Source organism: Callorhinus ursinus, unplaced genomic scaffold (genome assembly GCF_003265705.2).
Source record: "Callorhinus ursinus isolate GAN/ISIS: 27379988/994484 unplaced genomic scaffold, GSC_fseal_2.0 scaffold25, whole genome shotgun sequence".
NCBI classification, from domain to species: domain Eukaryota; kingdom Metazoa; phylum Chordata; class Mammalia; order Carnivora; family Otariidae; genus Callorhinus; species Callorhinus ursinus.
In genome coordinates this window covers 30,626,750-30,652,494 of record NW_027397087.1, presented here as the reverse complement: position 1 = coordinate 30,652,494, position 25,745 = coordinate 30,626,750, and the positions used below count along the sequence as shown (strand labels likewise).

Sequence of the window (25,745 nt, the reverse complement as noted above, 5' to 3'; positions counted from 1 at the left end):
ACTAGCCGATAGGATCCAACAGTACATTAGAAGGATTATTCACCACGACCAAGTGGGATTTATTCCTGGGCTGCGAGGTTACTTCAACATCTGCAAATCAATCAATGCGATCTAATACATTAATAAAAGAAAGAACAAGAATGATATGATCCTCTCAGTAGATGCAGAAAAAGCATTTGACAAAGTACAGCATCCTTTCTTGATTAAAACTCTTCACAGTGTAGGGGTAGAGGGTACACACCTCAATATCATAAAAGCCATCTTTGAAGAACCCACAGTGAATATCATACTCAATGGAGAAAAACTGAAAGCTTTCCCCCTAAGGTCAGGAACATGGCAGGGATGTCCACTATCACCACTACTGTTCAACATAATACTGGAAGTCCTATCCTCAACAATCAGAGAACAAAAAGAAATAAAAGGCATCCAAATCGGCAAAGAAGAAGTGAAACTCTCAGTTGTTGCAGATGATATGATACTTTATGTGGAAAACCCAAAAGACTCCACCCCAAAACTGCTAGAACTCATACAGGAATTCAGTAAAGTGGCAGGATATAAAATCAATGCACAGAAATCAGTTGCATTTCTATACACCAAGACAGAAGAAAGAGAAATTAAGGAGTCAGTCCCATTTACAGTTGCACCCAAAACCATAAGATACCTAGGAATAAATCTAACCAAAGAGGCAAAGGATTTATACTCAGAAAACTATAGAATACTCATGAAAGAAATTGAGGAAAACACAAAGAAATGGAAAAATGTTCCATGCTCGTGGATTGGAAAAACAAATATTGTGAAAATGTCTATGCTACTTAGAGCAATCTACACATTTAATGCAATCCCTATCAAAATACCATCAACTTTTTTCAAAGAAGTGGAACAAATAATCCTAAAATCTGTATGGAACCAGAAAAGACCCCGAATGGCCAGAGGAATGTTGAAAAAGAAAAACAAAGCTGGCGGCATCACAATTCCGGACTTCCAGCTCTATCACAAAGCTGTCATCAACAAGACAGTATGGTACTGGCACAAAAACAGACACATAGATCAATGGAACAGAATAGAGAGCCCAGAAATGGACCCTCAACTCCATGGTCAACTCATCTTTGACAAAGCAGGAAAGAATGTCCAACGGAAAAAAGACAGTCTCTTCAACAAATAGTGTTGGGAAAATTGGACAGCCACATGAAAAGAATGAAACTGGACCATTTCCTTATACCACACACAAAAATAGACTCAAAATGGATGAAAGACCTAAATGTGAGACAGGAATCCATCAAAATCCTTGAGGAGAACACATGTAGCAACCTCTTTGACCTCATCCGCAGCAACTTCTTCCTAGAAACATTGCCAAAAGCAAGGGAAGCAAGGACAAAAATAAACTATTGGGACTTCATCAAGATAAAAAGCTTTTGCACAGCAAAGGAAACAGTCAACAAAACCAAAAGACAACCAACAGAACGGGAGAAGATATTTGCAAATGACATATCAGATAAAGGGCTAGTATCCAAAATCTATAAAGAACTTATCAAACTCAACACCCAAAGAACAAATAATCCAATCAAGAAATGGGCAGAAGACATGAACAGACATTTCTGCAAAGAAGACATCCAAATGGCCAACAGACACATGAAAACGTGCTCAACGTCGCTCGGCATCAGGGAAATCCAAATCAAAACCTCCATGAGATACCACCTCGCACCAGTCAGAATGGCTAAAATTAACAAGTCAGGAAACGACAGATGTTGGCGAGGATGCAGAGAAAGGGGAACCCTCCTACACTGTTGGTGGGAATGCAAGCTGGTGCAGCCACTCTGGAAAACAGTATGGAGGTTCCTCAAAAAGTTGAAAATAGAGCTACCCTACAACCAGCAATTGCACTACTGGGTATTCACCCCAAAGATACAGATGTAGTGATCCGAAGGGGCACATGCATCCCAATGTTTATAGCAGCAATGTCCACAATAGCCAAACTATGGAAAGAGCGTAGATTTCCATCAAGAGATGAATGGATAAACACACATATACACAATGGAATATTATGCAGCCATCAAAACAATGAAATCTTGCCATTTACAATGACGTGGATGAATCTAGAGGGTATTATGCTAAGCGAAATAAGTCAATCAGAGAAAGATAAGTATCATATGATCTCACTGATATGAGGAATTTGAGAAACAAGACAGAGGGTATAGGGGAAGGGAGAGAAAAATGAAACAAGACGAAACCGGAGAGGGAGATAAACCATAAGAGACTCTTAATCTCAGGTAACAAACAGGGTTGCTGGAGTGGAGGGGGGTGGGAGGAATGGGGTGGCTGGGTGATGGACATTGGGGAAGGTAGGTACTATGGTGAGCGCTGTGATTTGTGTAAGACTGATGAATCACAGACCTGTACCCCTGAAACAAATAATATATTATATGTTTTTAAAAAAAAGAAGTAAAAAAAATAAATGTATATATTGTGAGGAGAGATCATTATGCATCTCCCAGTGTTCATAGTAGTGTTGTATGAACTAAAAAGTATAAAACATGACTTTTTTATATTTTGCTGATTTTTATTTGAGTTTATGGAGTGGTAGTTCCTTTGGTTTTTATCATTTCATGACATAGAAATGTTTGACTTTTGAATGACTTAAACATATAAAGAACAAGTTCAGATCCTTCAATTTAGAGCACTTGATGGTTGGTTGATGTAGAGAAATACTGTTGCTGGTGCTGATAGAGAATTAACAGGTTAATTAAGGTGCCTAGAAATAATCACCCTAGTCCTTGAAATGCTTTGGAGTAGGGGAAAAAATGGATATATGCCATCATCTACTTAGAACTCATAATTCATTTTTCCATAGAAACATGGATATAAATAGTGATTAGCTATGGTTCAAATGGTGCAGGGCTTCAGTGTTCTACTAGAAAGATATATATTAAATTTCTCTCTGGTGGAATGGTACTGTAACCACCTTTTAGGACATTTTTTAAAAAAAAACCAAAGTTTATTGAGATATACAAATAGTAAATGCACCTCTGAAATGTATAGTTTGATGAGTTTTGGCAAATACAGATTTCCATGGGACCATGACTCCAAAACATAGAACATTTCTATCAACCTAATTTTGAATACTCTATTTAGAAGTGGACTTTTAGAACCCTGCCTTTTTTGTAAGTTGAACTCTGCCTATATAGAACTTCAAAATCCTGTTTGTTTTGAGTGGTAATGTCATAGCTCCTTGACAGTTTTGTTTTCATTGCAGCATTGTGCCAAGAACTTGGTTTTCACTATCTTAATCAAATCTGTAGGTTTGCCTTATTTGGTGCTTAATAGAAAGAATAAATAAATAGAAAGGTGTGTGGTAAATAGAAAAGTGTGCTTTAAAACATAATTTCTTTAAATCCTTTTTATAGGAATAATTGTTTTGTTTTATATAAAAAATGTTGTTTCTGGGGGTGCCTGGCTGGCTCAGGGGTAGAGCATGTGACTCTTGATCTGAGGGTCATGAGTTCAAGCCCCACGTTGGGCGTAGAGCCTTTTTTTTTTTTTTTTTTAATGATGTTTCTTACAGCATTATGCACTTTGAAAGTTTTTCCCCTCTGGTGCTAGACTTCCACTGGTCATCCATATATGCTCATTGAGCTTGCTTTGTGAACAGTGGCATACATGTGTGTAACACTTTGTTCCTGTGCCAAGCTAACTGAATCATAAGGGACTAAACTGTGACCAGAGTATTGCTAATAGCATACTTTAGCCAATACATTGATTAATCCACATGGGAACACTAAATTTGTTGTAGGAATCCACTTAAACGTGCAAATGACAGAAATCCTGTATTGTTCCCTTTTTCTACTCACTTTATGTATCCTGTTCACAAGTTTGTGTTTCAACTAAGAATTCATACAGTAATGTCAGTATCACATGGTTTTTAAAATACTCATTAATATTGTAAGACATATAACACTTTTGCTAGGTGCCTAGGGCATCATGTTCTAAGAAGTATATTTTATCACTGATAATTACTACATTATATTGTCTAGGAATTTCTGAAAGTAGGTCCCCTGCTATTTACTTGGAGTCAGTGTAGGACATGAGAATAATTGCTTAAAGAATATACATTCTGTCAAAAAAAGCCAGTCCCATTAAATGTGTAACCGTTGTTTCTACACAGATAATTTTCCTGAAATGCTATTCACCTACTCAAAATCTAGATCCAACAAAAGATCACTTATAGGGCACCTGGGTGGCTCAGTTGGTTAAGCGACTGACTGCCTTCAGCTCAGGTCATGATCCTGGAGTCCCGGGATCGAGTCCCACATCTGGCTCCCTGCTCAGCAGGGAGTCTGCTTCTCCCTCTGACCCTCTTCCCTCTCGTGCTCTCTATCTCTCATTCTCTCTCTCTCAAATAAATAAATAAAATCTTTAAAAAAAAAAGATCACTTATATATAATGGAATCATGTTGCACTTAAAGATTTTAGTGACTAAGAGAATTAAATTCAAAATTAACTCACTAAAACATAGTTACTTGTATTTGCTTTATTATAATTCAAGGAAGTTTTTTATTAGAGAAAAATAAAACATCACAAGATCCAAAATACATCTTAATAACCTCCATATGCAGTTAGAGGTTAATTGTATTCCTAGTATTATTAAGCAGAACTCTCTGAAATAGTAAATAATTATACAGTACTGTTACTACCTTTCATATTATAGTACCACAATTTAAGTACACTTAGTACAAGTGAGTACTTGCTTTTAATCTGCAAATGTTTTATGAATATCAGTAATACTTTTAAAATAATCATTTATGTAGGGTTATTTCTTAGTTGGGTGACTTTTAACTTAATTTTTTAAGTGAACAGATCCTTTTACCTCTGGCAATTTAGCTATGGGAAATAAGTAATATTTATATATAAATTACATATTATACATTTATATATAAGTATTTTATATAAGTTATATATAGATAATAATATATATACGTTAACTACCTAAGTCAATCCATGACTAAGATTGAATAGGAATTAGACATATTCCTCTTTTTTTAATTTATTTTTTTAAGATTTTTTATTTATTTATTTGACAGAAAGAGACACAGCAAGAAGGGAACACAAGCAGGGGGAGTGGGAGAGGGAGAAGCCAACTTCCTGCCGATGCGGGGCTCGATCCCAGGACCCTGGGATCATGACCTGAGCCGAAGGCAGATGCTTAACAACTGAGCCACCCAGGCGCCCTGACATATTCCTCTTTTGATTTTAGCATATTCAAGCAGAAAACATTTGCCCAACTTTAAAAAGCTAGAGTGGGTAGTGCTGAATAGGAATAAGAAAAACAATGTATGAGAATTATTTGAGTTTCATTTATGACTAATTTAAGAACCATGTGTTCTTGTTCTTCGTATGATTATGTTTTAAATCCTTACAATCTGTTCCTATAGGAGGGTTCTTAACTAAGGGCAGGTTTGTGTAACAAATAGTCTGGTAAGATTTTTCTTAGTCTTCCAAGCATCCCTCTGCAGTGTTCTCTAAGTATATTAATGTCTTGTGGAAAAAATATGAAGAGAATATGAAAATTACTTTAATTTTATCCTGTCGTGGGTGTTGGATTTCTTTTTCTCCCAATGGGCAGATGTCACTGTGCTTTCCAAAAGACAGAAATGGCCAACTGATACATGTAGGTTGTATATAACATGGATGTTTTTATAATGTTGAAATGTGATTTTATTGGTATACAAGTTAAGGAAACTCTCTTTTCCCAGGGTACTGAATCTACAGTGCAAAATTTTAATATTTTAATAGACTTGACAGTACTGAGAATTAGAGCAGTTGTCCTCATACACAGGTTTTTTTCTATGTGAACAAAGTGGCTGGAAATTTAGGAGCACCTGGGTGGCTTAGTTGGTTAAGGATCCGGGGATCAGCCCCCCTTCCCCCCAGTCGGGCTCCCTCTTCATCAGACTCCCTGCTTCTCCTTTTTATGATGGAGCACATCTTCCAGTAGCTTAGTGAGAGAGAGTATGTGGGATATAAACATTTTTTGATGCCCTACCTGTCTGTAAATGTCTTTATTCTCTTAATACTTTATTGCTAATTTGGTTGGATGTAAAATTTTAAAATCTTCTAGCTTTGAATGTTATTGTTGAGAATAACATCTGGTCTAATGCTATGTTGATTTCTGACCTTTTGTGCCTGATCTCTTTTTCTCTCTGAAAGCATTTAAGATCCTTGATGTTCTAAAGTTTCATAAGGATATGCCTGGTGGAGGCCTTCCTTTCTTCATTGAGTTGAGTTCGTGTAGGCCCTTTTACTTTGTGGACTCATTTTCTTCAGATTCTGGGCAATTTTCTTGCATCCCATTTCTTTCTTTACTCCATTTCTTTGGTTCTCTTTTTCTGAAGTATATATTGTTTGGATATTGACCTTCCTATCCTGATCCTCTTAACTTTTTCATCCCATTTTTTTTTTAATTTTATTTATTTATTTGACAGAGAGAGACACAGCGAGAGAGGGAACACAAGCAGGGGGAGTGGGAGAGGGAAAAGCAGGCTTCCCAGAGAGCAGGGAGCCTGATATGGGGCTCGATTCCAGGACCCTGGGACCATGACCTGAGCCAAAGGCAGACGCTTAACGACTGAGCCACCCAGGCGCCCTTCATCCCATTTTCTTTCTTTCTTTTTTTTGTTTTTTAAGATTTTGTTTATTTATTTGACAGAGAGAGAGACACAGTGAGAGAGGGAACACAAGCAGGGGGAGTGGGAGAGGGAAAAGCAGGCTTCCCGCGGACCAGGGAGCCCGATGCGGGGCTCGATCCCAGGACCCTGGGATCGTGACCTGAGCCAAAGGCAGACGCTTAACGACTGAGCCACCCAGGCATGCACCTTCATCCCATTTTCTGTCTGTCTTTCATCTCCACTTTCTGGGAGATTTCTTCAAGTTTATTTTCCAACTTCTGTAGTATAATTTTTACTTCTGTCATATTTATAATTTCCCTACGTCTCTTTTTTATAGCATCTTCTTTTCATGGATGTAGGCTTATTCGTTTTAGTTATTTTGAGCAGTTTTTTCCCCCTGCATTGTCTCTGCTTCTTCTTGCTCAAATGTTGTTTTTAATATTTGTTTTATTTTCCTTCAAGTTATTAGTTTTCCTTGTGTGATCTTTGGTCGGTATTTCAAGAATGAGGCATAAAGAACTCAGTGGAGCTTTAATGGGAAGGTGAGGTTTGGAGCTTCCTTAGGTTTGAGACTGATGATCATAAAGGAACTCAGCTATATCATTAGAGTCCCTGTTTGATCGGTGTCTGTAATTCTTTTTTTTAGGCTGCTTAGTTTCCCCAAGAGGTTATCTCCAGTCTTTAGCCTGAGGAGTGTAAGCCTGATTGCCAATATTCTCACAGCAGAGTGGGGAAGGTAACTGAGGTTTTCCCTTGTTGTAACATGTAGGCTTTTACTCACTTCACCTGTTTTTATTAGCCACCTTCATCTCCCACAGCTCTGCCTGGTGTCCTCAAGTCTAGAGTCCTTCTGGTTCACACAGAAAGACCCAACCTCGTCTGTGGCCACATTGGGGAGAGGTAGTGGCCTAATACTGGGTTGGGTCAGGGATCTGGGAGTCCTTAAACGTAAGCTTTTAACTAATTCTCCTGCTTCAGCTCCATGTGCACTGCCATCTTCAAGGTCATCGAGCACTTTTCATTCCTGACCTTTCTGGGACTCTACACAGCAAAATGGCTAGAGTTTTGGCTTTTTCTCCTTTATCTCCTCCCCCGTGCCAGATCTGTGGCTTTCGGCTTTCACAGGTCACAGGTCACACAATCTACTTTGCAGCTTCTAAAATGTTTTGAACTCCATCTGTGCTATTGTCCTCTCTCCAGTTCATTTTGTCTTTGCTGGGTTTTTTTTTTTTTAATCCCCTTCTCAGTTTGGTGAGATTTCAAGAGGGAGTGAAGGTAAATTGTTGTGTTTAATTTGTCTTGTTCAACCAGAAGTCCTCGTGATCTTTACTATTTTAATTTTTTAATGATTGTATATTTCATCTATTTATCATACTTCATTCATTTACCTGTTTTTTGAAATATAGGTGACTTCCAATGTATTGCTATTGCAATCCTGAAAAAAAAAATCTTTCATGCTGATAGGTTTTTTTCTCATGTTAGGTTATTTCCTTAGAATAAGAATAAGGCAGATGTGTTTAAACATATCTTTACCAATTTTGAGTACCAGCAGGGTATGTGATTATCCAGTTTACTGTATCCTTGCTAATTTCACCATATAAAAGTTCTTTTTTGACAGGCTAGAAAGAAAGGTACCTTTTGTTTACAGATTTTTAACTGTCCTTCAACAGAATTGAAATAAGTCCTTATTCTAAAAGCAATATATTCTACCTTGCTTAAATTTTTATTCTAAGGGTTTATTACTTTTGTAATTTTTGAAAAAACCAATAAAACTAATACATATTTTTTAATTGGAAAATAACAATATAAGGAAGAAGACAGTTCATTGCAGTTACACCATTACCCGGAGGTAACATTTTGATAAGAGTATACATGTGTGAGAGAAAAACATGAATATGTATATGTATATACATGTGTATATATGGCATACCTATTCACTCTTTTAAAAAATTAGAATCAAAATATATGTAGTATGGGTTTTCTTCATTTATCATTACTTTGTGAACATTTTTCATGTCATTTGTTATTCTGAAACATCTTTATTGTTTTCTAGCTTACTATATGGATATATCATTAAGAACTTCTTTAATCTTGGAGATTATAGCATGTAATACTGTGAAATTATAACTGACAATTTATGTAAGAACACTCTGAATGTCCAGCTTTTTTTTATAAGAATTAGAAAAATTTAAAAGTTATACCTGTCCTTTTGTGGTATATTGTGCCTTAAATCCTTATCTTAAAGAGTTAACTTGTTAATAATTCTTGTTCTCCCATTTATTTCTGACTGATAATATGATATTCTCTCTAACCTAGAATACTGAGTGCCTAGAATACCGAGTGCCATGGGTTATATTTTGTCATATGTATGACATCTTGGTGGGTTTTTTTGTTTGTTTTTAATTTTTTTTTAATGCCAATGTTGTGCTTGTTAGTTTATGAGCTCCTTTTGGGCAGTTTAGAGTCTGTTAAGTTTTCATTTTTTATGAATATTACCTTGCCATAGAGTATCTAGGGGAGATTGTACTATTAAAGTGCTTTCAATACTGATGTGACTGGAATTTTAACTCAAATCTGCTTCTACGTAAACTGGAAAAACTTTGAGAAATATGTTATACTTAGTATAAATGAGATCTAGAACTCGGTATTCTCAACACATACACACGTGTTTGTGCATTTTTAAAAAATGTTACTTCTTGAGTATATTCTCATGATTCAAAATGCAAAATAATGTAAAAAGGTATACATTGGGAAATCTGGGTCCTATCTCATCTTTGTCCATTCCATTCATCACCCCTTCCCCATATGGGAAATTACTTTTCATAGTATTCTTTAGTATATCCTTATGTGAATACAAGAAAAAAAAATGAATGTGTGTTTTTATTTTTCCCCTCTTTTTTACTCAAAAGATAATATATACAGTGTTCTACATCTTGTTATGTTTACTTAATTATCTTGGAAATCTTTTTTAGTGGTGCATAGAGAACTTGCTCATTTTTTTTTCTTAACAGTTCTTTAATATCCAGTTATGTAAATGGTTTATTTAACCATTCCCCATAGACAAACTCTTGGCTAACCAATGTATTCTTTTAATGTATGTTTTTTAAACTTTTTCAGGTGGATATGGACAAGAGTGGTGAAATGCGACTTATAGAACTGGATGAATCTTTCAAAAGTGAACATACTGTTTTTGTAACACCACCTGAGATCCCCCATCTACCCAATGGTGAAGAACCCCCTTTACAGTACAGGTATTCAAGAGGCAGAATGTTTGAGATTGAAAGAGAGAAGCAATCCATCATCTGTGACGTAGCTTTCTAAGGACTGTGGTATTTTCAAAAATCCAAACTTTACAGATTCCTAATTTTTAGGTGGTAAGCAAGCTTATCCCACATCCATTATTAAGTTTTGAGGTATAAAGAGAAAAGAATTATAATTTTGCATAATATAGACTTGGGAAGCTCTCTTTATCTACATAAGTATCTGTTCTCATAAATGTTGGTTGAACTCAGTTAGGGCCTCACCCCACCAAAATGCAGCACTTGTATTATAGATTTTGATTTTTGTTTCTCACTAAAGCTGATCCTCTCACTTTCATCCCCTTTCCCACACACATACTGATTAATGTAACCTTGGTTTACAACAGGATTAAATCTAATTTAGAGTCAATATTTGTGGCCTTAATTTTGATAATGTAATTTTTTAGGCTATCAATTTTTCTGTGAGTTTTTATTTAAGTCATGGAAATTCAGAACTATTGGGAATCAATCAGTTAACTTAGGAAATTTGGTCAGATGCTGAGCTAAGTGCTTGGTATATAGACTTGAATGATACGTTGTTCCTGCTTTCAAGTCTAATGGGAAAAAAAAGTTCTGAGCATAGTAAAATAAGGTTATCATAGAGGTAGACTTATTATACATCTGTGTATCTATCTAGATGTATATTATACACATACATTTGTTATCTACTAGAGATGGTTTCCAGTATGCATTTATTTTTACTTAAAATGGCACTTCCTTTTAGATTTTAAATAATTTCTTTCTCCAGTAATACTTTCTTACTTTAAAGATTTTAAAACCATTTCACATCTGTCGTTCATTAGGTCACAGTTTATTTTCATTGAAAAAGGATTTTTCAGGACACCCTCATTTATAACTCGGATTAAATTCTTCCTTTTACAGATGAAAAAGTGGTGCAACAGGTGTTTGTGAATGTTGTTGATTAATTCATAGGCCACTTGGTTCCTGCCCTTACTTTTCGTCTATTAATGATGTTGCACAGATCACTTTTTAAAATTCTGGCTTTTGTCAAAGGTGTTTAAAATCTCCTAATTTCTCTCTTTCTTGCTTCTTTTTCTTTCTAAACAGGATCTCATTTCTTTGATCTCTTTTGTACATTATACTTCTAAGATTTATTTAGGAGCAGGTTTCACTAATATAGTTTTGTTTTTCTTTTTATGCCTTGGTTTTAACTTTTTTTTAATTTAAACTTTACTTTTAGATTTAGTCCTCTAATAAAAAAAAATTACTTAGCTTAGAAAGTTCCCATTTTTAAAAGAATCTAAGTCACTTTTTAAGTTAAGACTAACAATAAAATTTTGGTGTAATCACACCCATCATTGGAGACACAGCTTAAATGTCTACAGTGTGCACAGTGGGTCCTCTTAGTGAGAGGTGACTCGTTCTTACATTGTCTGTGTGAAATGATAGGGTAATAAGTTTCCATAAGGCACACAGAATGGTCTTATTATCACACCATGTACATACAGTGAATTTTTTACAGGACGTAGTTTTCCTGAACTTCTTTGCTATTTTATTCCTACTTAACATTTAATATTTATTTTTTACCCTACTGAATTTGCCTGTAGTAATATAATAGATACAGTTTACCATCTTTTATTATAGCTGGTTTTCTTCTCAGTTAATGGAAACTATTGCTATGCCTTTAGGAAGATTATACATTAGGTTCAGTTTGATGCTCAGGGGCTTCTTCTGTTCTTTTCAGCATGTCTTTTTCCTAGCTGCAGCTACCTTTTACGTTCCCAAACACCTTGTTCTAGCACCCCAGTTAGACCCACTTCCTCATAGGGCCACTCATTCTAATCTTTTCTTCTTCTTCTCCAACCTATTCAGTTTTCTTTCTCACAAATAAGAGCCAGAACCTGCTTAGCTAACCTGATAAACCAATTCATAATAATATCAGTTTGTCTTGGAATGTGCTAATACGTTATTTGCATCTTTTGAAGAGGACGGTTCTATAGTAATATCTTAACCTAAAGCAATAATACTAATGACTATCCTGTCTGAAAGAGTATTGATTTGGGGGCCCTTTACCAGCTGTCATATTATCTGATATGTTTGCTGTGTATTTATGTGAATACTAACTTACAAAGTTACTTTAGGGCTTGATGTCAAGTTCAGCAAAATTTAAATCTTTCACTTTTCTACCTCTAAAATATATACTTGAGTTTGTATTTGGCTGTTAACATTTCTAAATATGATAGCAAGAAAGGCAACATTAGCACGAATATTTGTTAAGTTTATATCATAGTCTGATGGAGAAAGAAAATTAAAATAGACTCTAAGTTAAGACGTTACTGGTCAGAATTTTTTTTAGATTGTGATCAGTATGATCATCTATGTGTGCTTGAGATTTTTTTTTCTTTTCAAAAACAGCTATAATGGATTTCCAGTTCTTAGAAACAATTTATTTGAGAGACCTGAAGGATTTCTACAAACACGAAAGAACAAATTGCCTTCAAAATCAAGTAGTCCTAGCAGCCCTTCTCCCATGTTCAGAAGAACAAAACAGGTGCTTTGACAATTTTGCATTTTTCATGTAATCAAGTATTAGAACAAAAATAAATATGACACTCATCCTCCCTTAATATATTTTACTATCCCATATGTATGACTAGATTATTCTCCTCAGAACATCCCAAAAATAATTTAGAGTAATGTGACTTCAAAAAATTAACTAGTTTTCTTATCTTAGAACTTTATTTCACATATTTTATAAGCCTCTGCTTGAATCTGTATTAATTATAGACAGATTTTGTTAGGGAAGTACTATAAAAGCGTATGACCTATACTTGTTCAGCATTCAGTTAAATAAGGATCCTTAAGTGTGTCAGTTTATTAATGAGATCCTTGCATTTTTTTCTAGGAAATTAAATCAGCCCATAAAATTGCCAAGAGGTATTCTTCCATTCCTCAAATGTGGTCTAGGTGTCTCCTGCGCCACTGCTATGGACTGTGGTTTATTTGTCTGCCAGCTTATGTGAAAGTATGTCATTCAAAAGTCAGGGCACTGAAAACAGCATATGATGTGCTTAAAAAAATGCAGTCCAAAAAGATGGATCCACCTGATGAGGTAACAATTCTTTTTAAAAGTGCACTATTTTATTCTAGATCTATGTTCGTAGATACTTTGTTTCCGAACACTTCTGAACTGTGTGTTTCAGGTGTGCTACCGCATTCTTATGCAGCTCTGTGGGCAGTATGATCAGCCAGTGCTTGCGGTTCGAGTGCTTTTTGAAATGCAGAAAGCTGGTATTGACCCCAATGCCATCACTTATGGTTATTATAATAAGGTATTTACTTTGATTTAATGGGAGAATGAGTATAACTTTTGTGACTATACAACCTTAATATAATGGCAGAAATAATTGATTTGGGCTTTATTTGGCATTGATTTTGGAGTATTAAAATATATTCTGGGGGCGCCTAGGTGGCTCAGTCGTTAAGTGTCTTGAACAAAGTATATTATAAAATACAGAATTCAAGCTACTAAGCTATACAATGAGAGGCTACACAAATATATAAAAAAATAATCCTGGAGAATAGACTTTAAAAAATTCATTAGAAATACAGCTACAAGGGGCACCTGGGTGGCTCAGTCATTAAGGGTCTGCCTTGGGCTCAGGTCCTGGGATCGAGCCCCGCAGCATCGGCCTTGGTGGGAAGCCTGCTTCTCCCTCTCCCACTCCCTCTGCTTGTGTTCCCTTTCTCGCTGTATCTCTCTCTGTCAAATAAATAAATAAAATCTTTAAATATATATATATGTATATATTCTGTAAATCAAGTAAGTTTTTTTGTTCTATTTTGCTTTTATACAATGTATTTAGATATTCTTTAGCTTTACTATAAAGCCAACGTGCATTCACTGATACATTTTATTTTACTAATTATTTTATTTTGTTGAATTAATAGGCTGTTTTAGAAAGTACCTGGCCTTCGAGAAGTCGTAGTGGCTACTTTCTTTGGACAAAAGTAAGAAACGTTGTTTTAGGAGTCGCACAGTTCAAAAGAGCTTTAAAGAAACACGCACACTTATCACAAACAACTCTCTCAGGTAATTAAAAGTTCTTAGGGGATGTATTTGTTTTACTTTGTAAAAAAAAATTAATTGACTAGTTATAATTTACATTTTTTAGAAATTTTAAATAGTTTCAAAATATTTAATAATTTCTAGTTTTTACTGCCATGAAGCAAATTCTAATATTATTTTCCCATTTAAAAAATACCTTCAGTCACTTTTTTTCTTTAACTGTTAAATTATCACCCTTTGATGATCTTGTTTTAGTATCCATTAATAATTCACAATCGTTACAGTTGTTATGGTTGTATTTTGCTAATTATGTGGCATGTTCGTGTTCAGTATGAGTGGATTATTAGCTTGAGCAACAAACTAATGTGTATTTTGGTATCTGCCTGAGTAGTAAAATGCTGTCAAATTGTGTTCTTAAGCAGATGGCAGTGACCTGGATGCTGTTAGTCATGGCAGCATGGATAGTGGTCATGGGACACACACTGTGGAGCAGGCACCTTTTAATACGGGTTTAATCAAAGTGTATGCTACTGATGATAGATCTAGTACAGGTTTGTGTGTGCTTATGTATACATTTATTACAGTACAGTTTAAAAATTAGATTTGCTAGCCTGTCTTTTTTAGATTTTAATTCTCAGTGGTGTATTTAGGTTAACTGTCACTTTTTAATTATATATGTTAGGCACTTGGTTTGATATTGTGTTAGGCACTTGGTTTGATATTGTGTCTAATAACTATGTGCCATTTTATTCATTCTGTATTGGAATAGAAATAAAAGTGTAAGAGAGTTTATTCAAGTATTTAGTCCATGGTAACCCAATTAACTCTGGATAGCTCATGGATGTATCATGTCACTTTCTTAGGGTAAATTCTTGTTTGTAATTATGAAAATGTTATTAGAGTTTTTTTTTAAAAAAAGAAACTTATAGCCCTGATTGGAGTTAATAGTACATATAAGCGTCAACTTCCTGGTTTTAACAGTGTATTATGTTTCATGTAAGGTAGTATCATTGAGGGAAGCTGAGTGAACAGGACACAGGAACTCTCTGTACTATATTATTTTTACAATTTCTTGTGAGTTTTAAGCTATATTAAAAAGGTATAATAAACTTGCAAATTCATATAAAACTTGTAGCATTCTAGCACTGAAGATGCTCTTAAATTCATTAAAATATCAGATTTGAACATAAGTTTTCTCTAAGAATTAAAACTGACACAATTTGTTGAATAATTCAGTCCTTTTCATTAGTACATTAAAAAAAGACACGACTTTTTTTTTTTTTTTAAGAGAGAGTGCCTAAGCGGTGGGGGGAGGGGGAGAGCAAAGGGAAAGGGAGAAGCCAACTCCCCACTGAGCAGGGAGCCTGACTCAGGGCTCGATCCCGGGACCCAGAGATTATGACCTGAGCCAAAGGCAGACGCTTAACTGACTGAGCCACTCAGGCATCCCATGACTTTTGAACAGAGTTAAGAGCCACCTCTTAACAGACAGAAATTTTAAATTTAAAAATCCAAGCATTACTAATGAAATATGAAGGCTTCTGTCTCTGCAAATGGTAACATTATTTTGGTCTGTCTCCTCTTTTGCCTACTTTTAAGAGTAATAAGTGTAAACAAATTGTGTTGAAATGTAATTTTCATAGTTCTTCTTTGGCTCGTTTTATTTTTTGATCATGCAATGTGAATTTCATCCGAGTTATAGTAGTCATCCTCAGGCATTCTCTCTTAAAAATGAAGAAAACAATTTTTTTAGTCTCATTTTTATTTAAGTTATCTCTACACCCAATATGGGGCTCAAACTCACAACCCCAAGATCAGGATTCACACACTCTTCGAACTGAGCCAGCCAGGTGTCCCTCTATCTTTTGTTTTTAACTATGGTCTTTAAAAAGTCTATTTTAAAGCATGCAGAATCTAATAAAAGCATGAATTTCATCAAGATTATCTTCATATTTTTAAATTTATATTTTCTGTGGAAACAGAGCCAAAAGTTTGTTTAGAAAAAATACAAACTCATAAGAGATATTAAATACCTAGTGATACTTAATACAGTTTCTTTACATAGTTCTTTACCAGTTTATAAACTCATTCCATATATAGTCTGTCTCATATAATCATAACCATACTTTGTTATAAATCTGGGGACTTGAAATCCAAACCAAAAGGTTAAGTGGTTTGCTTAAAATCATGTCTCCTAAGATGGAGAACTAGGATTTAAAACCTTATGTTTTGATGCTAATCTAGTGAAAACAGTTTGCAGAAAATTACAGAGGGCCTCTTGAACAGAATTAGAAGTTTTCTTATATCAGTGCAATGTTTGCTTTCTTAACAGTAACACTAATTTTTCCTCACTCCCATGTATTTATACTCAAGTGCAATTCAATAATTATTCAATTGAATTTTCAGAGAAAGCAATTACCTATCAGTAAATTTAAATAAACCCATTTTCTTCAGGGGAATCATTTAGACATTTGGCTCCAGTGATCTATGTGTGAATGTCCTGTTCTGAATTCCCTGCAGATTTTTCTTCTGCATTGCTTAGTTGGAACTCTGACTTTCACCTAGAAAGGTCATAGGCTTAAAGAATGTCTGGTTTGTCTGTATCTTTAGGAGCCCAGACAGTAGTGTGAATGTACATAGTCACTCTTGACTGCAATGTGGAGCCAAAGACAAATTACTTTGAGATCATCCCTCTCTTGCATTAATAGAGATGGGGAAGGAGGGCTAACAAAGTAATGCTTTCAATTGGATATTATTCAGAAAACTTCTCATAAGTAAACCTGGACACTAATATGTTGCTCCTAATTCCAGTTGTTCTCACTAAAGAAGTTTATGATAAACAGCATAGGGATTTTCTTTTTTTTTTCTTTCTCTTTCATAGGTGGCCAGTCTGATCTTGGATATAATTCATTATCTAAGGATGAAGTTAGAAGAGGGGATATATCTACTGAGGAAATTCAAGAAGAAAAAGATAAGAAAGGGAGTGATTCTAGTTCCCGTAGGTATTACTTAAGTTGATATTGTATAAATTTGTGAGCCTTTTTTGTTTAAAGATTTATTTATTGGGGCACCTGGGTGGCTCAGTTGGTTAAGCGACTGCCTTCGGCTCAGGTCATGATCCCAGGGTCCTGGGATCGAGTCCCACATCGGGCTCCTGGCTCGGCGGGGAGCCTGCTTCTCCCTCTGACCCTCTCCCCTCTCATGCTGTTTCTCTCTCTCTCTCTCTCTCTCTCTCTCAAATAAATAAATAAATAAAATCTTTAAAAAAAGATTTTATTTCTTTATTTTGGAGAAAGAGAGAGAGCATGGGGAGGAAGGGTAGGGCAGAGGAAGAGGGAGAGAGAATCTTAAGCAGACTCCACACTGAGCGTGAAGCCTGACACGGGACTCCATCTCACAACCCTGAGATGAGCTGAAACCGAGAGCCAGTCACTCAACTGACTGTACCACCCGGGGGCCCCTGTGAACTTCTATTAACAGAAAATACAAGTGGCTTTAAGTATAAAAGTACTAATTTTATTTTCCACTTTCCCATTATAACTTGTCTTTGCTCCCATTACAGGCCCTCTTCACCACCTAATGTTCCAACACACCAAAACTTTATGTGTGAAGTGTATAGCCTCAGTGGCACAACACTCTCCAATCAATTACTACTCTTCTTGTAGTAGAAATACATGTATTTCTTCAAACAGTGACTCTTTTCTAAGGTTTAACAGTATTTTTATTTAATGTTTTTGTTAATGGTCTGTGACTCTATTCCCTCCCTTGCCTACCTCCATCAAAAGCAGTGTTTCACAACCAAAGAAGAAATATAAAATGTATGTATGGACCTCACGCATGACCAGTACTTAGTAATTTGATACACATCTTAAAGCCTCAAATAAGTGGAATCATTTACTTGTGATCAGCAAATAGATATAGAGGTGTTTGGTATTTTCTTATCACCTATTATCAGATAGAAATATTTACAACTAAAAGCTACTTCTCTTTATGCCTTCTATAATAGCTTAATAGCTAAGTAAATAAAAGCTAAATAGCTTCTATATAGCTTTTATCTTAACAATTTCATTTTAATCTTTACAGTGTCAGAGAGTGAGAGTGCAAAAGGAAGTGCTGATTGTCTTCCTAAGCTCAATTATCAAAGTTCTTCCAGTATAGTTCGCCCCAGTGGTACAAATAACAACAGTGCTGATAAAACATCAGGAGAAAGCACAGGTGAGTTGAATAGTGTACCTCTTTTATGTGCAGAATATCTTATAGCTGTATTTCTTTTTTTTTTCCTTAAGATTTTATTTATTTATTTGACAGAGACACAGTGAGAGAGGGAACACAAGCAAGGGGGAGTGGGAGAGGGAGAAGCAGGCTTCCCGCTGAGCAGGGAGCCCAATGCGGGGCTCGATCCCAGGACCCTGGGCTCAGGACCTGAGCCGAAGGCAGACGCTTAACAACTGAGCCACCCAGGCACCCCTTGTAGATGTATTCCTAATGAATTTTTTAAAGTCTATTCTCCAGGATTATCTTTTTATATATTTGTGTAGCCTCTCATTGTATAGCTTAGTAACTTGAATTCTATATTTTATAATATACTTTGTTCAAGCTTTTGTTATAACAAAGTACAAGGACAGACCTACAAGCCACATACCATGTCTTGAGTTCAGACTGTTGGGACTTTCTGAAAGGGGGAAATGAGAGCAGGTGAGGTGATCCATCTGAGGGTATCTTACACCCCCAATTTGTAAATGAAGCATAGAGTTCTTTAATCTTCATTATTGTTCCTGTTTTTTCAGAGGTAAAAGGATATTTCTCAAGATAGTTTAAATAACAATACCTAATATTTTTTCTTTTCAAAGTGCTTTCTAGGGCACCTGGGAGGCTCAGTCACTTGGGCATCCAGTTCTTGATATCGGCTCAGGTCATGATCTCTGGGTCATGGGATCAAGCCTGCATCAGGCTCCATGCTCAGCAGGGAGTCTGCTTGAGATTCTCTCTCCCTCTCCCTCTGCCCATCCCCTCCACTTCATGTTCTATATCTCTCTCTAAAATGAGTAAATACAATCTTTTTTTAAAGTGCTTTTTATAAAATATTATTTTATGTTTACTACTGCAGCGACACTTATATTCATGAGGGGATATTAGCACTATTTTAATGAGAAAACTAAGGCATCATCTGGCTGTTGGCAGGTCATGTAAGTTATCAACAACTACTTAATGGAAAAGTCAGTTTAGGATTTGAAATAATACTTGGTCTCACTAATTTTTCATCAGATCATTCTTTGGGGGGTTAAATAGACATAATGTTCAAAGTTTCTAGTGTTACTAGTCTGCTTATATGATATTTTATGTTGGTATTAGCTCAGTTCTGTATCACATATAATCTAAACACATCTTGAAGGATTGAGCTGTCAAGGCTGTAATCTCTCTGTTTATACATGGCCTTGCTACAATGACATTTGTTTTTCTGCAGCACAGTTGGATATGCCTCCCGCTCAGGGGTAGGCAAACTATGGCCCATGGGCCACGAAGGGCCTGCCACCTGTGTTTGTACAAGCCCGTAAGCTAGGAACGGTTTTTACATATTTAAATGATTGAAGAAATTAGAAGAAGAATAGTATTTTGTAACACATGAAAATTACATGAAAGGCAAACTTCAGGGTTCACAAACAAAGGTTTATAGAAGCACAACAACACTCATTTGTTTTCATGCTGTCTGGCTGCTTTTGCAGTCCATCAGCAGGGCTGGGTAGTTGCCAAAGAGACCGCATGGCCTTCAAAGACTAAACCATTTACTGTGTGGCTCTTGATAGAAAAAGTGTCCAGACTCCCCTGCTCTAGCTCTCAAAAAAAAAAAAAAAAAAAAAAGTTAAATGAGTTGTAACTATCTGATTTGCATTTCTTTCTTGGGTCATTGTTATAACTTAAACATTAAAATTTGTTTTCTTGAGATCGTGGAATTACCTCACAACCTAGTCGTCGTCTAATTATAACCTGTAATAACTTGCCTTTGGTAGCCTTTGCCTTATTGTTCTTTCATTACTGTCTATTAATGCTTGCCTTTTTCTGAAGATCTGCTTTTATGACCTCTCTGTTTTAGTATGATTGTAAACCATCCTTTGATCCTGACATTTTGTCATAGTAATCAGCATCTGACTCATCATCTGGCTTTGGTTACCCTTTATGCTTAACAAGTCAGGTTTTTTTATAATAGAGGTTTCCTAGGTGTGAATTAGAGTTATTAGTTCATCTTTAAGATTTTGGGCTTGAAAGCATTCCCATCTGTTAAATTCTATGGGCTTATCACTTCTGCCCAAGATTGTATATGGGATTTATAGGAATATTTATCTTTCAATAACTTTTTTCTTATGTACTAGTACATGTGAGGATTCAAAGCATTTTTTAGATTTGTGTTTTACAGTACAATATACAGATATTTTATTTGACTGTATATTCATATATATGTGTATGTGTGTGTACATATACATGTATCTAGCTAGCTAGCTGTGTATCTGATAGCTTCTAAAAGATATTGGAGTGGTTTAACCAAAGAGATGTTTTCATGTTTAACTGAATATTGAAATAAAATCATTACCCTATGGTTACTTCATGATTATGTTGAGAATTTGATATTTTGATAAATGTATATTGAATCACTGAGAGTTGAACCACAAGAAAATTTACTCTGAAATAAAACCTACTCGGAGATGTTTTTCTAAGCCAAATTCTGGTTTCTGTTGAACTTTTTATCTTTAGCTGCCATATTTAGCTATGATATATCATATTATAATACACTCTCCTGTGTCATATTCTGGGTTGGTCTATTGGTAGCAGTTGTTTCCCAGCAGACAGCGTTCACTCAGTAATTATTTCTTGAGCTCCTGCTATATGTAACCAGATGTCAGGTGTTTCTGGGGATATGCTAAGGAACAACAAAACAAAAAAACAAAAACACGATCCGGTCCCTACCTTCATAGAGAAAGCAGGAGGGAGAGATGGGAAAACATTAATCAAATAATCAAGTAAATGTAAAAATGCTCTGAGATTAAATACTGTGAAGAAGGGCTATAAGTTTCTACAAGAGCATATAATAAATAGATGTGTCCTGGGTTTGGGGCATGTTGGTCCAGGAAGACTTCCTTGGTAAATATGGTTCTTGAGCTTAGATCTAAAGTCTGCGTCAAAAACAAATAAGAACAGGGATTGCAAAGGAGGAATTGAGAGAGAGCATTCCAGGAAAAGGGAGGCAATCTCTGAAAGGCTATGTGTGGTAGGAAGGGATTATAGAATGTTCCAAATCTGAAAAGGGGCTAGTATTTCAGCTAGGAATTCTTTCAGCTGTAAGACTCAGAAAATATGATTAGCAGTCACTTACACACGTCAAGAGTTTTTTCCTCAAATAAGAAATGCAAAGGTAAACAACTGCTCAAGATGTTAACTCAAGGGTTTTGCCATCAGTTCTCTGGACCTAACCATATTTATAATAGGACCACTGGCAACTTGATGCATCACCTGTCTGTGCGAGGCAGAAAAGATGGGAAGGGGACCACCAGCCACATCCCCTTTTATCAGGAAAGGAAAATTTTTCTAGAAACCTTCAAAAACTACCACTTTACCACTACTGGCCAGAATTATGTCATAGAGCCGCCTTACTCAAGGAATTTAAATAGCTTGTGGCTCTGTGTTAGAGGCATGCAGCACCCAGCATAGTCTGTTGGAATTAACATGCATATGAACCTAGGGTTGGACTAACTTCACTGTAAATGGCCAGGTAGTATTTTAGGCCTTGCAGACCACATACCATTCTGTCACCTGTTCTTCTTTGTGAGTATGTGATTGTAAACGTCAAAACCATTTGAGTCTGTACAAAAACAGTCCACAGGCCAGATTTGGCTCAGAAGCATAGTTTGCCAACCCCTGGTATGGTTTGATAACCAGCTTTATTTGTCTTCAGGCTGTAACATGGTTTTGATTTTGCAAGGGGACCCCCCTCCACAGCTATTTAAACTCAATCCTAGAGTACTGTTTTAGGATTATAAGATTCCTCCAAGTCTTTGATGATATTTCATCTGTCAAGCAGAAGGTTTCCCAGAATGTTAGAAGAAAGTACACTTTTGGCTTTTTATGCCCTTAGTCATAAGGTGATGAAGAAACAAAGAATAGACTTTACCTTTCTGCTATGCTATTTTCCTTGTTAATGCTTTATTACGTTATTAGTTTGTAGGCTTTTATGGTCTCCAGTATTCCCTTTTATGTCCTATCCTGTCCCTAAATGCATCACATGGCAGGAAAAAGGCACATTTTTAGGAATTGCCTTGTTATAGCACACTAGTTCTATTGGATAAGCATATAAAAAGAAATGACATATATAAACATATAAAAAGAAATTGACAATACCGTACCTAGACTAATGCTTTAGAAGACTCCCACATAATGACAATTAAAGTGATCAGGAATCTAGCTTTCTGCTTTCAGCATTGGTACCTTAGTAATTTGGCAAAAAGCAGTGAAATGTTTCTGAGTAGAAAATAGCCATTCACATTTAACTGGTATAAACTTGCAAACCATATGTAAAATAAGGGTAAGATCATTTAGCCACATCTATAGTCATAGGATTTGGAGTTTGGGTTTTTTTTTAATTTAATTTAATTTAATTTTATTTTATTTTATTTTTAAGATTTTATTTATTTATTTGAGAGAGAGAGAATGAGAGAGAGAGAAAGCACATGGGGGGGAGGGTCAGAGGGAGAAGCAGACTCCCGGCCAAGCAGGGAGCCCGATGCGGGACCCGACTCAGGGTCTCCAGGATCATGACCTGAGCCAAAGGCAGTCGCTCAACCAACTGAGCCACCCAGGCGCCCTGGAGTTTTTTAAAATAATTTTTATATATGGATAAAGCTAACATAGCTGCCTTTTATTTGGCTTGGTTTAGGTTTTTGGTTTTATTTTTCATTTTTATAGGTAGAAGACTCATAATCACAAGGTCATCTAGTTCAACCACAATTATATAACCATTGTCTAATCAATTTAGGGTAAATAATACAGTTTATTATTAAATATAAGAAAGGTACATTTTTTAAAAAAATTTTGAGTACACACAGTGTTACATTCATTTCAGCGTACAGCATAGTGATTCGGCTTCTGTACGTATGCTGTGCTTGCCACAGGTGCGGCTACCACCTGTCCCCATACAACGCTATTACAGTATCACTGACCATATTCCCGATGCTATGCCTTTTTTCCCGTGACTTATTTGTTCTCTGGCTGAAAGCCTGTATCTCCCACTCCAAGAAAGGTAAATACTAATCTTAATTTATAAGTTTTAAAAAGCAGTACATGCTTCTGCCTCAGAGCAGACCCTTTATAGTTAGTCATGTCTGTTTTTGAATCCCACTTCCGTCACTTAAGGACTGGGTGGGTAACTTTGGGCTAGTTAATTCATCCCCCTGAGCGTCAGTTTCTTCTCAACCCGTAAGGATGTTGGCATGATTACAGTAGATAATGTGAGTGAAATGCAGAGTTATAGTGTCTGTCAAATAGCAGGCACTCAGCGAGTACTTGCTATTACCATTTTCATTACTAGTATTTTAAATATTTAAGACATCTTATATCCGCACATTACATTTTTCATGGCTAAAAACACTTCTCTCGTTTTTCAGAAAGCACCTCTGAGCTGCTCTTACTATCATCTTTTGAAGGTACAAATGAAACAGGAAACAGTCAAAGTAGGTGCTTCAGGAAAAGACATAAAAGTGAAAACGAACCTAATTTGCAGCAGCGACTCTCCTGGGGAAGCAGAAACCGCAATCTTAGTGGCGGAGTACTGATGGGACTTATGCTCAATAGAATCAACCAGGAAGCAAGCCCTGGAGATATGGTTGAAAAACTAGGAGCTGATGCAAAAATTCTTTCAAACGTTATCTCAAAAAGCACAAGACCAACCAGTCTTGATATCGGAAAGCCACCTTTAAGATCAAAAAGAGACAGTCTAGAAAAGGAATCTAGTGATGAGGATACACCTTTCGATGGTTCTAACTGTTTGGCAGATAAAGTGGATTCTCCCGTTATTTTTGATTTAGAAGACTTAGACAGTGAGACAGATGGATCAAAAGTGGGATACACTGCTTCACAGAACCCCAAGAGGATTCAGCGTATGAGCAGCAGCTTTTCAGTAAAACCTTCTGCGAAAACGGACGTTGCCACAGGATTTGATCCCCTCTCTCTTTTGGTTGCTGAGACCGAGCAGCAGCATAAAGAGGAGGAGGAAGAAGATGACGAAGACAGCAAAATCGTTCCAACACCGTCCGCCAGGCGTGACTTAGCCGAGGAGATTGTGATGTATATGAATAACATGAGCAGTCCTTTGACGAGCCGCACGCCAAGCATCGATTTACAACGGGCATGTGATGACAAATCAGCCAGTAAGAGAAGTCCAACGTTGGTCAAGGCGTGCAGGAGATCTAGCCTGCCTCCCCACTCTCCGAGGCCAATGAGACTTACCAAATCTAAAAGTTATACAAAAACCGCGGAGAGACCACGGGAGAGACTCTGGTCTTCTCCAGCCTTCTCACCTTCTTGCCCATTCAGGGAAGAATCTCAAGCTGCATTAACCCATTCATCACCTTCATTTAATTTAGATACACTGCTGGTACCTAAACTAGATGTTCTAAGGAACAGTATGTTCACTGCTGGGAAAGGAGTTGCAGAGAAAGCCAGCAAATGGTATTCAAGATTCACCATGTATACCACATCATCTAAAGTAAGTTCTCTTTGCATTTTCTACTTTCCCTTTTACCATCCTCCACCACCAAAAGTCCCTTCCTTGCAAAAATGTCTGTTTTTACCTTGCTCCTTAAACACAGCTTTACCAAAAAGGACTCTTTGGATGCATAAGGTTTGTAAATATCAGAATTTGAACTTGAATAATAAGGAATGAAAATTCACTAAGGTTATGATTATAGTACAGTTTTGAAAGAAAATGATTTGTAGCTGGAGTAAAAATCAGTGTTATATGAAAATGCTTACTGAGCTTTATTATTTCCTTCAAAATGCAGATTCTTTTTTTCAGGTAGTGTCCAGCATGCCTTCAAAAATTACTGCTGACATAGGACTTTTCCTTCTAGTTAGGATGGAGTAGCTTGTGATAGACCTATGTACCTATCTCCCAAGAGCAAAAAAACTAAATGAAATATAAAGTATCTGTTTAAAGTAATCAGAGAATTGCTAAAGCAAGTAGAAAGCAGAGGTGCAAGATTCTAGCAGTGACTCGCAGAGAGGAGCCCGGAAGTGCTACAGCTGCTTTCCCCTGAGGGCATCTGTTGATTCTGAGCACAGAGCAAAGGGTTGCAAATTCAGGTTTTGCCTTAGAGGACTGAGGAGAGGTAAGGGGGACACAGAGTTTTAGGATCTGGTGGAGCTGGAGAGACAAAAATCAGAGACTCTTGAGGGTCCTCAGATACACCAGTTTTTTTCCTTCAGGACACTTTCCCAATACTGGTACTGCATGAGACAGGAGGCTAAAAAGGTAAGCAGAAAGTCTCTGACAAATTAGAGTTTTCAGCAGTTCCATGGTGCTGGGAATAGAGTCACAAAGAGTTCATAAATTCCAGGGTGGGGGATGGGGGGTAGAAGCCAGGGGAGCTTTGGTAAACACACCAAGCCCTTTGTTGGAAGTCCCGCAGAGCCATGCCTTAGGAGCGTTGGCAAACCAGAGTTGGACTGCACCTGACCAAAATAGCAACCTAGGCTTGACTCAGCTCAGCCTGT

The 25,745-nt window shown here is 36.4% G+C and overlaps 1 protein-coding gene across 10 annotated transcripts in view; it reads left to right on the top strand.

The window, feature by feature from the left end:
• Positions 1-25,745, top strand: part of DENND4A (DENN domain containing 4A) — a 144,917-nt gene that overhangs the window by 93,806 nt on the left and 25,366 nt on the right. For 5 of the 10 annotated variants that reach the window (XM_025884611.2, XM_025884614.2, XM_025884613.2 and 2 more), the window contains exons 15-23: positions 9,777-9,910; positions 12,335-12,470; positions 12,825-13,031; positions 13,123-13,251; positions 13,871-14,012; positions 14,408-14,539; positions 16,870-16,986; positions 18,072-18,203; positions 23,639-24,738. In XM_025884611.2, coding sequence (XP_025740396.1) covers positions 9,777-9,910; positions 12,335-12,470; positions 12,825-13,031; positions 13,123-13,251; positions 13,871-14,012; positions 14,408-14,539; positions 16,870-16,986; positions 18,072-18,203; positions 23,639-24,738 — 2,229 coding nt within the window. The remainder of the gene's footprint in view (positions 1-9,776; positions 9,911-12,334; positions 12,471-12,824; positions 13,032-13,122; positions 13,252-13,870; positions 14,013-14,407; positions 14,540-16,869; positions 16,987-18,071; positions 18,204-23,638; positions 24,739-25,745) is intronic. The other 5 variants (XM_025884617.2, XM_025884619.2, XM_025884618.2 and 2 more) reach the window with 2 other exon arrangements.